Source organism: Zerene cesonia, chromosome 25 (assembly GCF_012273895.1).
Source record: "Zerene cesonia ecotype Mississippi chromosome 25, Zerene_cesonia_1.1, whole genome shotgun sequence".
NCBI lineage: Eukaryota > Metazoa > Arthropoda > Insecta > Lepidoptera > Pieridae > Zerene > Zerene cesonia.
The window spans coordinates 2,248,007-2,263,156 of record NC_052126.1 but is presented as its reverse complement, the minus strand read 5'-3'; the positions used below and the strand labels follow the sequence as shown (position 1 = coordinate 2,263,156).

General features: G+C 32.6%; 1 protein-coding gene across 6 annotated transcripts in view; it reads left to right on the top strand.

Moving 5' to 3' along the window:
- Positions 1-14,914, top strand: part of LOC119836712 (myb protein) — a 44,354-nt gene extending 29,440 nt beyond the window's left edge. Inside the window, exons 5-17 of one of the 6 annotated variants that reach the window (XM_038362145.1) lie at positions 3,141-3,238; positions 3,511-3,645; positions 4,374-4,527; positions 5,115-5,335; positions 5,977-6,068; positions 6,349-6,479; positions 6,847-6,993; positions 7,638-7,720; positions 8,038-8,206; positions 9,013-9,177; positions 10,342-10,512; positions 13,832-13,939; positions 14,785-14,914. In XM_038362145.1, coding sequence (XP_038218073.1) covers positions 3,141-3,238; positions 3,511-3,645; positions 4,374-4,527; positions 5,115-5,335; positions 5,977-6,068; positions 6,349-6,479; positions 6,847-6,993; positions 7,638-7,720; positions 8,038-8,206; positions 9,013-9,177; positions 10,342-10,512; positions 13,832-13,939; positions 14,785-14,904 — 1,794 coding nt within the window. In that variant the 3' untranslated portion in view covers positions 14,905-14,914. Of the gene's footprint in view, positions 1-3,140; positions 3,239-3,510; positions 3,646-4,373; positions 4,528-5,114; positions 5,336-5,976; positions 6,069-6,348; positions 6,480-6,846; positions 6,994-7,637; positions 7,721-8,037; positions 8,207-9,012; positions 9,178-10,341; positions 11,358-13,831; positions 13,940-14,784 lie in introns of those variants that run through there. The other 5 variants (XM_038362142.1, XM_038362140.1, XM_038362139.1 and 2 more) reach the window with 5 other exon arrangements.
- Positions 14,915-15,150: the final 236 nt, after the last annotated feature.

The window sequence follows — 15,150 nt, the reverse complement described above, 5'->3', positions numbered from 1 at the left end:
TAATAAATGTTATTTGCAGTTAACAATTTTCTTTTTTCTTTATTACAATATTTATGGCAAGACTAGGTATACATATATATATTTGGAATCTGTGTGAATCTGTCCCAATTTATTATGACTCTTCCTAACATCTATTGGCGAATAATAATACTATTTTTTGGCGAATAATTAAAGTCAAAACAAAAAAAAAAAATACCGAGCTAAGCTCGGTTGTCCAGGTACTGTTCAATATTCAAGGAATTTGGGTTTATCAATATTAAAGGGACTCAAGAAGTTTTTATTTTATAAAATGATTTTAAGTATAAGTAAAGTAGCAAAGGCTTATATTAGACGCAATTTTAATATGTTTGTAGGTAATGTCATTTTAAACATTAGATAAGATTATATCTTGACGATTCTTATCATTGTTTGTCTATTATTATAGTTCAATTTTAGAACAAATTACGAGCGAAATTATAACAAAACTAGCTGCGCCCCGCGGTTTCACCCGCGTAAGTCCCTATCCCGTAGGAATATTGGGATAAAAGGTTGCCTATGTGTTATTCCAGTTGTCCAGATGTACACGTACGAAATTGCAATGCAATCGGGACTGTAGTTTTTGCGTAAAAGAGTAACAAACACACACACATCCTTACAAACTCTCACATTTATAATATCAATAAGATAGTAGGATATATAGATAGTAAGACGTTTTCAACGAGTATTACGATATATACAATTTAATTTAAGCAGGCCAGACAAAAAAAACCCGATAATATTTGCCCTTGCGAACAAAATATACATTTTAATGAGTTCATTACTTCTCGATAAGCTTTTATTGTTGGAACGATGATAATGTCTAATTTCATAGATGTTTAGAAATTTCTGTGAACTTAATTTATTTTAATTTTACATGATCTTTTTATTTTCACTCCTAGCTCACAATCTTGACTGTGTCTCTCTGTCTATTATAATTAAAATATGCTTTTTGCAAACTATTCAATCTTTTTTCATAGATAAATAATCTTTGAGAGGATTAAAATGATTTTTTTCGTCGTTAAAACTATTTAAATACATGATAACACTTCAATTAAAAAAAATGCTTGCAGAGTATGTATGTTAATACCAGATATTAATAAACATAATACATGGAATTCCTGACCACCTCTTTCATACAATGGTTAACGCGTAAGTGTAGTACCTACCGAGGGGTCCTGGGTTCTACTCCCGTTGGGACCTATTTTGGTATTTACCCCTTAACCCCACAAGGGGTACGGGAACTCACTTTCTGGATAGCCCCTGTACATAGGTATTCGCAGTAATAAGATGGCTTTTATCTAGATCGAGAAGTATTTAGCATGACACACTTGTTAACCTTGGTAGGACATTTTTTGTCTGTTTGTATGTTCAAATAACTTGTTAATGGACTCGTGTTTATAATTACCTATCGGCACAATTTAAATTTTCAAAGGCTAGTCGTAATATGAAGGTGACAATCACTATAGATTACACCCAATAGTATGTGCTTGTAAGGTATTTTTATAGACGTCTTTAAAATTTTCAATACAGTAGCATTTTATTAAATGAAAGTATACCACAACGGTATAACATAACATATAGAATAAGATTAAATTTTGACTTAAATGTACTAATCCTACTTCCTACTAATATTATAAATGCGAAAGTTTGTAAGGATGTCTGTGCGTTTGTCGCTCTTTCACGCAAAAACTAATGAACCGATTGCAATGAAATTTGGTACGTAGATAGCTGGACAATTGGATACGGGATACGGACTAACGCGGGTGAAACCGCGGGGCGCAGATAGTAATATTATACTGAAGAGTTTGTTTGTTTGTTTGAACGCACTAATCTCAGGAACTACGGGTACGATGTGAAAAATTCTTTCAGTGTTAAATAACCCATTTATTGAGGAAGGCTATGGCTATATATTATGTCCCACGGGCGAAGCCGGGGCAGACCGTTAGTGTTATTTAAAAAGACTTTCCTTGACCAAAGCAAGAATATAGTAATAACTTTTCTCTTATATAATTAAGTAACTTAAAAATTGGATAATAAATAAGGCTCGTAAATAATTATTATTTCATATCTATCGTTTACATCTTTACAATTTACATTTGAACCATAATGACGTAACCGGCTAAGGAAATGTCATCTCCGCAACAAGCCGAGCGCCTCAAATGATAATAGCATTAAAGTATTTATCTCAATAAACAATATGCAGATAGCTTAGTCATTGAGCACTCAGCTGATTTCGATTCATATTTTTTAGCACACCCACGCGGCAGTTCACCTTGTAAAGTAACGTATTTTCACACGATGCCATCGTTTCGATGCTTTTTATAAACATTTTTTGCATAAGCAATAACTAATAACAATATATATTTGTAATGCATGGCGAATTCTGATTGGTTGTTTCGAAATTGGAGCAATTTGTTAACGGACTTCGGTGTTACGAATCAATATTTTGTTCGTGTTAAACGTGGCTTCCTCAAAGTAAATGAGCGTTTAATCTCTATTAAACTACTTCCTACAAAGTATATGAAAAACTAAATATATGTTGCTCATAAAGACAAACCTTACATAGTTTCGTAGTTTACTTAGGGTATCGGTAGGGTGTGAAATAATAGCTTGATATTGTGTTTCGTACGGTGAGTGGGGGAGCCGGAGGCCTATTTCCTTCTCCTGGTCCTTCCCAATCCATTCCTTATTTCCAGTCATCAATCCTTTCCTTATGCCTTATGCCTTAAAAGCGGGCAGCGCATTCTCAGATGTCTGAGCCTCTGCGAATGTTCATAGGCGGTGGTGATAGTTTACCATCAGGGAACCAACAGCTCTGTTGCCCGCTATGACATAAAATAATGTAAATAAGGTATACAATTGCTAAATACCTTAGTATTACGTAACTTCATTAATTACACAAAAAACAGTTTTTCAATAAATAAAAATCATTAAAAGTAACAATAATTTAAAATTGGTTAATAGTTACCTATTAAATTTTATTACATAGAGAGTTTTTCCGCCTAATATATAGTATATCACTGCTACAATAATGACCTATTAAATGACTAGATAATAAATTATAGGCAATAGGTATTATAACTAGTTTATACTATTTTTAACAAAATCTATTTTAATTGCAGGAGGATGAGAAAGTAATGGAATTAGTTGCTAAGTACGGGCCAAAGAAATGGACACTAATAGCGCGGCATTTAAAAGGCAGGATAGGGAAACAGTGCAGGTATATATAACATTTTATTTTATTTCGTTCATTTTAAAGTGATTTTCTCATTTAAAAACTATTGGAGTAAATTGCCAATATTATCAACTTTGTTGGGAAAATTATTTTGTATGCATAAATACAAACGTTTTTCAATCACCCATTGCGTAGCGTTTTATATCACATACATATAAACATTCGAATTTATACACGACCTTTTAAAATATATATCGATAAACAAATAATAACTTTATAATGTAATTTATATGTAAATAATAATAAAATCATTTCAGAGAGCGATGGCACAATCACTTAAATCCATCAATAAAGAAAACAGCATGGACAGAACATGAGGACAGGATTATTTACCAAGCTCACAAACAGTTGGGCAACCAGTGGGCTAAGATCGCAAAATTATTGCCTGGCAGGTAATTTAGTGTATATTAAAATTCTCAAACACCTAAATTTCAGGCGAAATTTTCCAATATAGTTATTAAATTTATTTAAAAATAATTAATAGTTGTTTAATTAAATAATATAGTTATGAAATTTTCCAGTATAGTTTTGTCAAAATTGGTCTATTCATAGGTGGTAAAATCAGAGATATAATAGAATATTTTCATGTGGGATTTCAAATAAAACGCTATGAGTACTGAGTATACCATTTGTTAGAAATTACCAGGGGACACATACAATTTGGAATTTTAACAATTGTACGCTGTTAAATAAACACAGTTTCATTTTTGTTTAATTGGTAAATCGCAGTTCATTTTTTTGTGAGAATTGTACGCATTCCATTATTGACTGAAATTTCAAGAACATTTAACGTTGCGTTTTTTTATTATGAGATATCACTTCATTATTTTCTAAAAGATAATCCTTCCTTAAACATTATAAACCCAAAATTTTGTAAGTATGTATGTATGTATGGATGTTTGTTACTCTTTCACGAAAAAACTACTGAACCGATTGCAATGAAATTTGATAAAATTCCCGTGTCACAATGTTAGTTACCATACTCCTCCCCCGAAACGGCTATAAATGAAATTTTGTGTGCATATCGGGTATGAATAACAATCGGCCAACATCTATTTTCCATAACTCTAAATGATAAAAAGTAATTTTAATATAACAATAAGCATTTGTCCGCTTGCAGGACCGACAACGCGATCAAGAACCACTGGAACTCGACAATGCGCAGGAAGTACGAGCCGGACATGGACGGGTTCGACGCGCGCCGCCGCCACGCCAAGGTGAAGCGCTTCGAGCTGGGCGCCACTAGTGATAAAGTCGCTGTTGCTTATAATGATGTTAGTTTGCGTCTTCTTTTTGGTTCTTTTTTGTTATTTTTTTGTGATTTTTTTAAATTTTTTGTGATTTTTTTTATTTTTGTGATTTTTATTTTTTGCGATTTTTTGGTTTTTTTTACATAAATTACTTATCTTGCTGAAGGAATAGTATTAGAAGCAAAACAATTATTTTTTGATAATAAATTTAACAATATGAATAAGCATTTTTTTGAGTCATTGTTACTCTGCGACATAAAGCCATTTAGATATCAATTTTGCTATTTTATTAGTAGAAACATTTGTGCAATGTTTAAAAAGATGAAAAAACAAATCAAGAATTATCAAAAACATTTTAATATTTCCTGTAACTTGATCACGGCGTCTATTTTATGTTTCTGCTTGTTGTTTTTTTTTTGTTACTGCTTACTATTACATTGTACGTTGTATGTGCTGTGCTTATTTCAGTAGTCATTTCATCTAAACATACTGTAGAATAATGTTTTATTAATAATTAATAACGTAATTTATTTTTGTACTATATTGTGCCGAATTTCTTATCTTAGCTCTTCAAAACATACAATAATTTCAATCAAAATTAACATTTCCAGAGCAATTGGTCAGATCCATTCAACGAGTCAATCCAAAGCAACTCATCGACAACGAGCCAGCCGCCCTCCAAACAAGTATTACACTTCCGGCAGTTACTGAAGGACCAACTGACAAACATACAGCAGAATATAACAAGCGTACAGAGTATACAGGGCAGAGAGTCTCCGGATAGAGGCGGGTTGGTGGCCGCTGATATCGAAATCGTTGAATCACCGTTTAAGTGAGTAATGTAGCAAATCCTACTTAGTATAAGAGTAAAAGTTAACAAACTGACAAACAAACAGCAGAACATAATCAATATATAATTCAAAGAGACGTTTAAAGACAGGTGAGCGTGTGGCCACTGTTATTGGAAACCGTTGAATCGTTTTTAAAATGAGCAATTGTGTAAATGAGATTGCTAAAGATATTATGATAAGTGTAACGTTTGCTTAAAGAAAAAAAGAGTAGGATATGTAAATGAAGCTTTGTTCTCACTGAAAATATCCTACTAATTTTATAAATACGAAAGTTTGAGAGGATCGATGTATGTGTATGTGTATGTTTGTTACTATTTCACGCAAAAACTACTGAACGGATTACAATTAAATTTGGTACGTAGATAGCTGGACAACTGGAATAACACACAGGCAATTGCCTATTATATCGGGGTAAAAAGTTTTTATCCCGATATTTCTACGGAATACAGACTTACGCGGCTGAAACAACTAGTAGAAAATAAATAATTCATCATCATCAGTCTATATATATTCTCACTGCTGGGACATAGGCCTTAATAATAGTACAGTAATACATAATTATACAGTATAGAAAAGTAGTAGGTACACAGTAAATAATAATTTTATATTGAATATGTTCCAGATTCGTGAATATAGAAACATTGCCGATGGATTCGCCAATAAAAAGTTATTTGTCACAAGCGTCGTCTAATACTAATAATAATCAAAACAGTGGTGAGTCAACCAATCCCTTATTAATTTTATTTAATTAACGTATTATTAAAAATATGCCTCATTAATATTATTCCATTGTTTTGTTACTTCTAAAATCATGTTTCTTTAAATAAGTAGTAAAAATCGATAGTACTTGATAAATTATAAGTATAAATATACATAGCTCTTTTATCGAAGTATTGTTATATAAATTCTGTTGATATTAAAAGTACTTAATCTGTGTATGCTACACTCATTTTGAATTTTTTGGATAAAATAATAATATGTATAATTTTTTCAGTAACATACTCGGTATGTACAGAACCAAGCAAGGAAATAATAGTACCATCTGTATATTCATCGCCCAAGAAGAAACTAACTGAATCTAGTCCGCCACCGATTTTGAGGCGAAAGAATAAAAAACCCGTACATGTGAGTTTGTATCGTATCTTTTTTGATGAGATTTAGTGTGGTTATTGTTACTTTTTGGTGGTTAATATGTTATGAATAACATAGGTGTTACTTTATTTTAAAAAAAAATATGTATTCCTTATCAAATAGGGATATACATATATGCTAACCTTTATAAATGCATCATCATTATAGATAACTGAAAATAAACGTGTTTTAAATCTTTTGCATAGCCATAATTAATTTATTAAAATGCATTTATTCAATATTTCAAACGAAATGAACCATTTTTATTCATATTACAAACCAATATCACCACTTCTATCAATTTTATATTCTTAAATCTAAAAATATGAAATTACAATAACAAAAACAAATTATCTTTCAGAACAATTGGACCGAGAACGTGAAGTCAATAGAAGGTGCGACTCCAATCAAAGCTTTGCCGTTCAGTCCATCGCAGTTCCTTAACTCTCCGGCTACTTTGTCCTTCCCTAACTTTGATTCAACACCACTGAGACAAGCCGTTAATAAGGTAAGTGTTGTTCTCATTTCTATGTATCCTACTATCCTACTAACATTATAAATGCGAAAGTTTGTAAGGATGTGTGTGCGTTTGTTGCTCTTTCACGCAAAAACTACTGAACCGATTGCAATGAAATTTAGTACGTAGACAGCTGGACAAATGGAATAACATATAGACTTTTTATCCCGATATTCCTACGGGATACGGACTTAAGCAGGTGAAACCGCGGGGCGCAGCTAGTATAATATAAAGCTGAAGAATGTTCGTTTGAACTCGGTAATCTCAGGAACTTCTGCACCAATTTCAATTTTTTTTTCACTGTTGGATATTTAGCTGAATTGCTATGGACTACAATTGCTTTAGTAGTATATATACTACGGGCGAGGTGGACGGCTAGTATATAAAATTCGTCAACTGTACTTTTCTTAATTATTTTAAATAAAGATTAAATTAGGCTTCTCTTCACTTTAACGACCATATACTGTAAAACACCTAAAATAAGATTGAATTATTTAGCTTATAATTACCAAGGAAAATTTATTTATCTTTGAGAACTGTGTTACTACTCAAGGCGTAATGACTACACATACGTATTATTTATAATTTCACTCAATAAGTTTCAAATTTGTAATAAAAATATCACAAAATTTCAGGAATGGGGAGCAAGTCCATTATTACATACACCCACACCCGCTAATATCACACCGGGAGGAACACAACTAAAGAATACACCTAAGTAAGTTCATCATTAAACTATAATTAAAAAAAATACCTCTTTTGTACAGTGGCTTTGTAAAACTGAGTGTTTCTGGTATCAATTCTCAGTGGTGATAAATAATTTTTATCATATATAGAAAATTTCAGCAAGTTTTAAATATGTTGTAGTTATTTAAAATATCTTTTATCTCTTATGAAGTATTTCAATGCTATAAAACTAAAAATTATATTTTTATCTCTTAAATAATGTAAATTGTTTCGAGTTTGTAATAATTTACTGGTAAATTTCGAATATATTCTATCATCGCTTCTAATACAAATGTTATATGATTCCAGAACACCAACGCCTTTCAAAATCGCAATGGCGGAGATCGGCAAGAAATCTGGCCTCAAATATTCACCGTCGAGTCCGGGCGTGCTGGTGGCCGACATCACTGAAATGATACAAAGGGAAGAGAGTGCTAACAACGACTCCGCTATGTCCAATGTTGAGAACGATGTGCAGGTATGTCTATTATTCATGTATATTAATTAGATTTCGCTCGCGTCTTCGCACGCGTTAAATTCGGAATAATTAAATAGATGTTATTATTAACCGCCTCCTTGGTACAGCGGTTAACGCGTGAGCGTAGAACCGAAGGGTTCTGGGTCCAATTCCCGGTGGGGACACAAAAAAAAATGTCTCGGTCTGGCAGGACACAGAAGGCTGATCACCTACTTGTCCCTAAAGAAAAATTTATTAATGAAACAGATGTACATCATTTGCCTCATACACGGGACTTCACTTTTTTATACATATAAATAGGTATTAAAAAAGTAGGTAAAAATCTGTTGCGTAATTTTAAATATTTAAGCATACATAGTGATAATATAGAACTAAAGAGTTTTTTGTTTGAACTCGGAATGGAATAATTGGTCGGATTGCAATCCAAATCCTTGAATAAGAAAAAGAATCTGCTAACCTCACTTTTACACAAGTTGTAACTCAAAAACACTAGAATGGATTATAATGATGGGGTTGTTTGTTAGATTTGTCACTGCCTGCATTTGTATAATTATAATTTATAACCGTAACCAAGCAGGGATAGGGAACTAGTTCATTATTTATTATTATATAAAAATCTTCATGAGATATTAACAATTCTCTATGCAGCTAGCTTTGTCATGAGTAGTGAAGCTTGCAAACCTTCAGACATACGAAAAAGAACAGAATTGCTTTACTGACATTATCGTGCTGCTCTAAATAAAAGGATAGTCGTGTTACAAATTGGAAAATTAAAAAAGGTATGATGTTTAACTGTACCCGCTCAGCAGGTGAACGACAGCGGCATCGGGTCCGGGTCCCGCGGCAAGGAGAACGTGCCGGCGCACAAGCGCGCGCGGAAGGCGCTCGCGCACAGCTGGGGCGCCGCCACCAGCACGCCGCACGCGCACGCGCACGCCGTGCCCGACGTCTGCTTCGCGCTCGAGACCCCGGTGGGTGCTGCAGCGTGCAGCGCGGTACAAGCGTAGCTTTGTAGAGCGGCATAGGGGGGTGTAGTACTGTGTGTATAGAGCGCCACAAGCGTCGTGCCGCGTCTGTAGCGCAGTACGGGGCATGTAGCGCAATGCAAGCGTACCGGCTTTGTAGAGCGGCACAAGCGCTGTACCGTGTGTGTGCGGTACGGGGCATGTAGAGCGGTACAGGGGGTGTAGCGCGGTACAGGGAATTGTGCGACGGCACTTAGTAGTTCTGTAAGCAGAATGCGCCTGTATAGAAGCGATCTATAGAATGGAACCAAGCAGAATCTGTCACTAGAGTCCGAGTGTGTGCCTTGTGTTGGAGATACTGGTGCTACACTTTGTGTAGAGTGGCTGCTAGAGCGTTATAGAGCGTGATAGAGTTATGTGTAGAGTAGCAGCTAGAGCAGACCGGGACGGATTATGGGTTAATATACTGTCTCTATATAAAGTTCTATGTTAACACGTGATAGATACCGCAGTATATGGAATTTGTTAATTTTAATTTATACTCGGAGAATTTTCAAACGCTATCGTTTTATATGAGTTCTGTTTTGTGTTTTATATTAGAGACACCGTTGGCACTTTGCTAAGTGTATGTTGATTCATCTCTGCACTCCATAAGATTCCTATGTTAATAAATATATATTATGATAGATTATCTATACTCTGCTACTCTGCTTCACAATTAAACAAAGCCTGTAACAGTATCTAAGAGAAATTAGACAAATATTTTGACGTGACAACGTCTTAAATTAGGTTGCGGCTCGGAGTCACTCATGAAAAAGTGTAACGCCCGGTAACGTTACGATGAGTCACCGAACTATGATCGGTCCGCCGCGCGCGCAGCACTAGAGAATTAGGCGCATTGAATCGGCGCGTGCTTGTGTCTCTGTATCTGTCTTTTTAGTAAACAAAATATATTTTCTATAGTTAAAATTTGTGCAATTCTTATTTTCATTCAATTCCTTGTTCCTATTGTGCAATTTAATAATATTCATATCAATAAATATTCTACCGAGAAAAAGACGTTGTCACGTAAAATCTTCGCCCGTAAAACCGACTTTACAGGCAACCATTTTTTTATTTTTATTTTTATAAAATAAAATATAAACTGACCATTTATTTCCTTAATTCCAGAGCAAAACGCTAGCGGGCGACAGTTCAGTGCTATTCTCACCACCCTCGATCGTGAAGAATTCCCTTCTAGAAGAATCGACGAGCCTCCACAGCCTCATCAGCACGGAGAACACACCAGAACCGATGAAATACGAGGAAATGGAGATAGAGAACGTTATCACGCAAAACAAGGTACAACACAGGTCCTATATCCCTACTAATCCTGAACCTAACACCCTAGATCCCAGCTTAATGTACGAGTATCAAACGCCCTTCAGGAATATAACTAATGTCGAATCGCCTAGAAGCTTCGCTAGGCTCAACGCCGATAGACTAAAGACCATAACCAGTAGTGATCTAGCATGCGATAACCTTATAGCGCCCAAAGAGGTTCTAGCTAACGCGTTAGTGGATCATATCTATAAGGTAACTAACCAAAAACCCTCTACGTCGAGAATCGATCAAATATTAACAAATAAAATGGCGAAAAATAATGAAGTCGAAAAGGAAAATCAATGGTGGAGTATGGAGAAAAGCACCGCGTATACGGATAGCGAGAAACAAAATGACGACTTGTACAACGATTATTATATATTTACTAATATGTAATTAATCAATCACACGTGAGAATGAAATTTGCTGAATGAAGCAAATAGCAATATCGGACTAGTTTATTGCGTCTTAAAATCAATGATCAATTGAAATTTGTATATTTCGGTAAAATCGATTCTTATTCGAATTGTTATAACGTTGACTCGATTGAAATCGATGAATAATCGATTGAAATTTTTTTGTTTAAGCGCTTACTTAACGTATGACGAAATTAATATAAGCGACCAAAGATGAACGTTTCATCAAATGAATTTTCTTAATATATTGGTTAATTAGGTTTATTGGGAATTATATTTGACGTATAATGGACGTTAATGTACGAGTTGTATTTTAGAATAGTTTAAAGGAAAATGGAGTTTGGATTAAATAAATAAAGTTCTTTTTTGTATTATGTTTGAAATAAAGTAAACAATTAATACAAAAATTTTGAAAATTGACTTAGCATTGTAACTGAGGAAAAACATTTTATTTAAATTCGTTAAAAGTCAATTTCTAAATAAAATAAATAACTTGATATGCCTTTAAGGAAAATAAATTTTATACAAATAAAAACAAGTTCTAATTGTTCCTTTAATTATAAATATAACTTATATAGCGTCAATTCCCTTAGGTTAAAGTCGATACCTCATGTTTACCACGCACCAAATTTATATTTAAGTTGCAAGTATTACTTATAGTTTAGCTTCGTGAGTATTAACGGCTATTTATTCGGTTTAAGTTCGGGTTTGAATAGGTTCTAATATATTTTATATGGGTTGAAATTTTGTTTCCTTTGCGAGATTTAAAATTTTGATACTTGTTACGCGATTTAACGGAATTGATCGTACCAATTTGGTATTTCTTTTTATTTTCGTTTAATAAAATTGTGAAAGACATGATAAATATCATGATCATAAATAAACGACTTATGAATAAAATATTGGCGGAAATAATAAAAGTATTTTGCGGTAAAAAATTGTTGGAAAGCTTAAAACTAACAATCCTCTAGGACCTGTCCTATCCTTATATTTATTATTTGAAAGTCTATTTGCTTTGTAATTTGCTATGTCCTACGTATTATGTAATATAATTACGAACTATTTATTTTCTATCTCTGTTAAATATTGAATCGGCAGCTACTTAATGATTATTGAAATAAATTAATGACATTATATTGGATCCCATTTATTCCTACCTTGTCCCACACCTTTCCTACAATATTGACAGACCAGTGTTGATACTTTAAAAACATATTTATTTTTTGTTGTATATTTTTGTTATTAATTTATGTCTTAAATTGTTTTAATTTATTCTATAGCTGTAATGATTTTTTTTTTGTAATTATGTTTTTGTATTATTTTTTCTTTTTACTTTGTTTCGCTGTCAATATTGATAGTATCCAATCCAAATTCCAAATAGTCCGATGTCATTGTTTATTTCAATAAAGTTATTTATCACAGTGTTTGTTGGTTTTAATTTTTTAAAATTTATCCCTTTTTATAACGTGTTCTTTTGACAAAATTTTTATTTATTCAGTGTACTATTTTTTGTGCGTTTAATGACTATGATTCGACTTCATTTTTATTTACTACTTTTAAGAATTTAAAAAGAACACGTTCTATAAATTTTGTCATATATATATGAATAACATATAATATTCCCGAAAAGTATGCACTTAATTAGAACCTTTTTTGATTTTGGGAGCCAATTTTTTTTGCTTTAGTGTGGTCAGAATACAAGATATGTTATTAAAACATAATTATATACAGCCTTTACGTATTATAAACACCTGTTGTGCTCTTCATGTTAATATTATGTTTTTATTTATATCCTGTTTTTTACTCTTCTTGTAAAGGTGCACAATAAAGAGTTTTTGATTGATTGATTGATTGATATACATTATAATATCAATTATTGAACCGATTATTATGAAATTTGCATTGCTCAAACTAATATGTACATGACATTGCCAATAAAGCAATTGATGTAGTATACCTGAAACTGTTTAAATAAATATAAGCTTATGACACAGTTATAAGTGTTTTTAGTAAAAACATTAATAATATTCTAAAAGTTGCAAACAAAGATATTAACTACTTTTCATAATATCATATATTATTCAAAACTATTGCTTAGGTGGTTAAGAAAGAAAATACCTTAACCACTGCAGTAAAAAAAAAGAAATAAAAATACATACACTTATTTGACAGTGAGTTGAAAAACACTTATTTTAACGAATAAAACCATACCAGTTACAGGCTAGTGCCAGCAATCAACTTGATTTTTTATCAAACTATTATACTGTACTACCTGTCCGCCCCGACTTCACTCCCAGTACATATATGCCTATGTCACTCAGTGTAGATGCATTTCTTATGGATAATTAATTTTTGAAATCAGTCCAGTTGTTTCTACGTTAAAAATATTAAAAACTTACAAAACGCAATTTCTCTTAATAATATTGCTTTAAAATTATCCTGTGTATATAGAAAAGTAAGGTTCAATCTCTATCTGTCCTGTAGTATATACCTACAAAACAACAGACAAGACCGAAACATATGGGATAAAAAGGATAAAAGGACATTACAATATATTAGAATCGGTTCTCATAACGTTTTAAACCCCCAACATATAATGCATATATAGGAGTCATTAGTAAATTTAATATCTATTAACTCCTCGAGACTACCTCTACCACATTACCAAAAAGAACTGGCCAAATATATATAAAAATATATTTAGCTCGTATAAGGTATACAAACAGGGAAATAAAAAGAGAAACATCTAAGAAAAATTCTGTAATTTTCTCTGGAAAAGTTTTCACCATATAACATTAACATAAACACATATGGAACATTCCAGAACATTCTACTTATAAGCTTTACATTTCAACAATTATAAAATAAACATAATATAATAGGGTCGTCGTCAATCGGATGAACCGTTAGTGGTGAAGAAATCAGCTGTGAGATCCATCAAGTTCGACCAAGAGCCGGAAGTTAAGGAGGAGAAACCGTCTTATATACTGGTTTGTATTTTTATTCTCTAGTAGATAATTCGTGACTCTTATATTATATTAACTTTAATAAAACTGGATAAAAAAAATATTTGTCTTTATCGGTCTATCCGACTAGTGGAGCCAAAAGTGCAGTCAAATAAAAAATATAATCGTAAAAAAAAACTTATAGTAAAACTGATAGAGAGTAGAGAATAAAATGAGAGAGTAGAGAAAAAACCACTGTATATTTCAAATAGTCCCGTAGTCCTAAATAATGTTGTATTATTTCATCCAAATACATCTCATACATCCAGAGCTGGGGAAAAACGACGTGAAAAGGGATAAAGAAATACCACTTGATTGTTTGTGTTGAGTATGGATGTTTTTTCTTTATTTACTGCAAGAATATCCCAAATATAGTGAACAATTATAACATTATTATATTGTGAATGAAGGTTTTTCTATCAGTTATTTAACACCTATTATCCAGTTGGTAACGGGGGTGTGTGAAGTGTATGGTTACACATATATTTTTGAGTATTTCATATTTTATTTAGTAGAACCCATATTTTTTTTATATAAGATTCACACAGAGTTAGGAAGGTAATACGTGTTATTTTTAACTTCGGCTTCAAAAAAAGGTTGAATTAAACTGTATTTTTTGTGACCTTATAACTCGACTGGGTGAGCCGATTGTGATGATTCTTTGTTATATGAAAACCGATGCCTTCCGTGTGATTCCCATTTAAATTTGGTCTAGTTCTGATAAACCCCTCAAATTTATTTCATACCCTACACCGTAGGACTTCTTTCGTGGCGCCCTGTCTAACACGATGCAGACAATTTTAACACAATAACAATATATGTAATTTCAGACGGAGAACCAATGGGAAACGTTCGCGTGTGGCAAAACACAAGACCAATTGGACCTAACAATGCTGGCTCATCAGTATTTGAGAAAAACCGCTTTGAAACCTAGATCACTTAACTTTTGAACCAAAAAAACTGTCTTCGTATAACAACACTTGGATTTTTTGTACGCATTTTTGATTTGAGTATATGGGAAATTATGTAAAAGAATATGATTTTGAATAAAAATGTTGAAGTTTTCGTTTCCATCTTGCTTATGATAGTTAATCTGTGGGAAAAAGACATATAACAGTCTGATTTATGAGTAATTGATGGTTTATACTATACTATTTTAATAACTTTAGACAGATTTTTAAAACTTTTGGTAATTT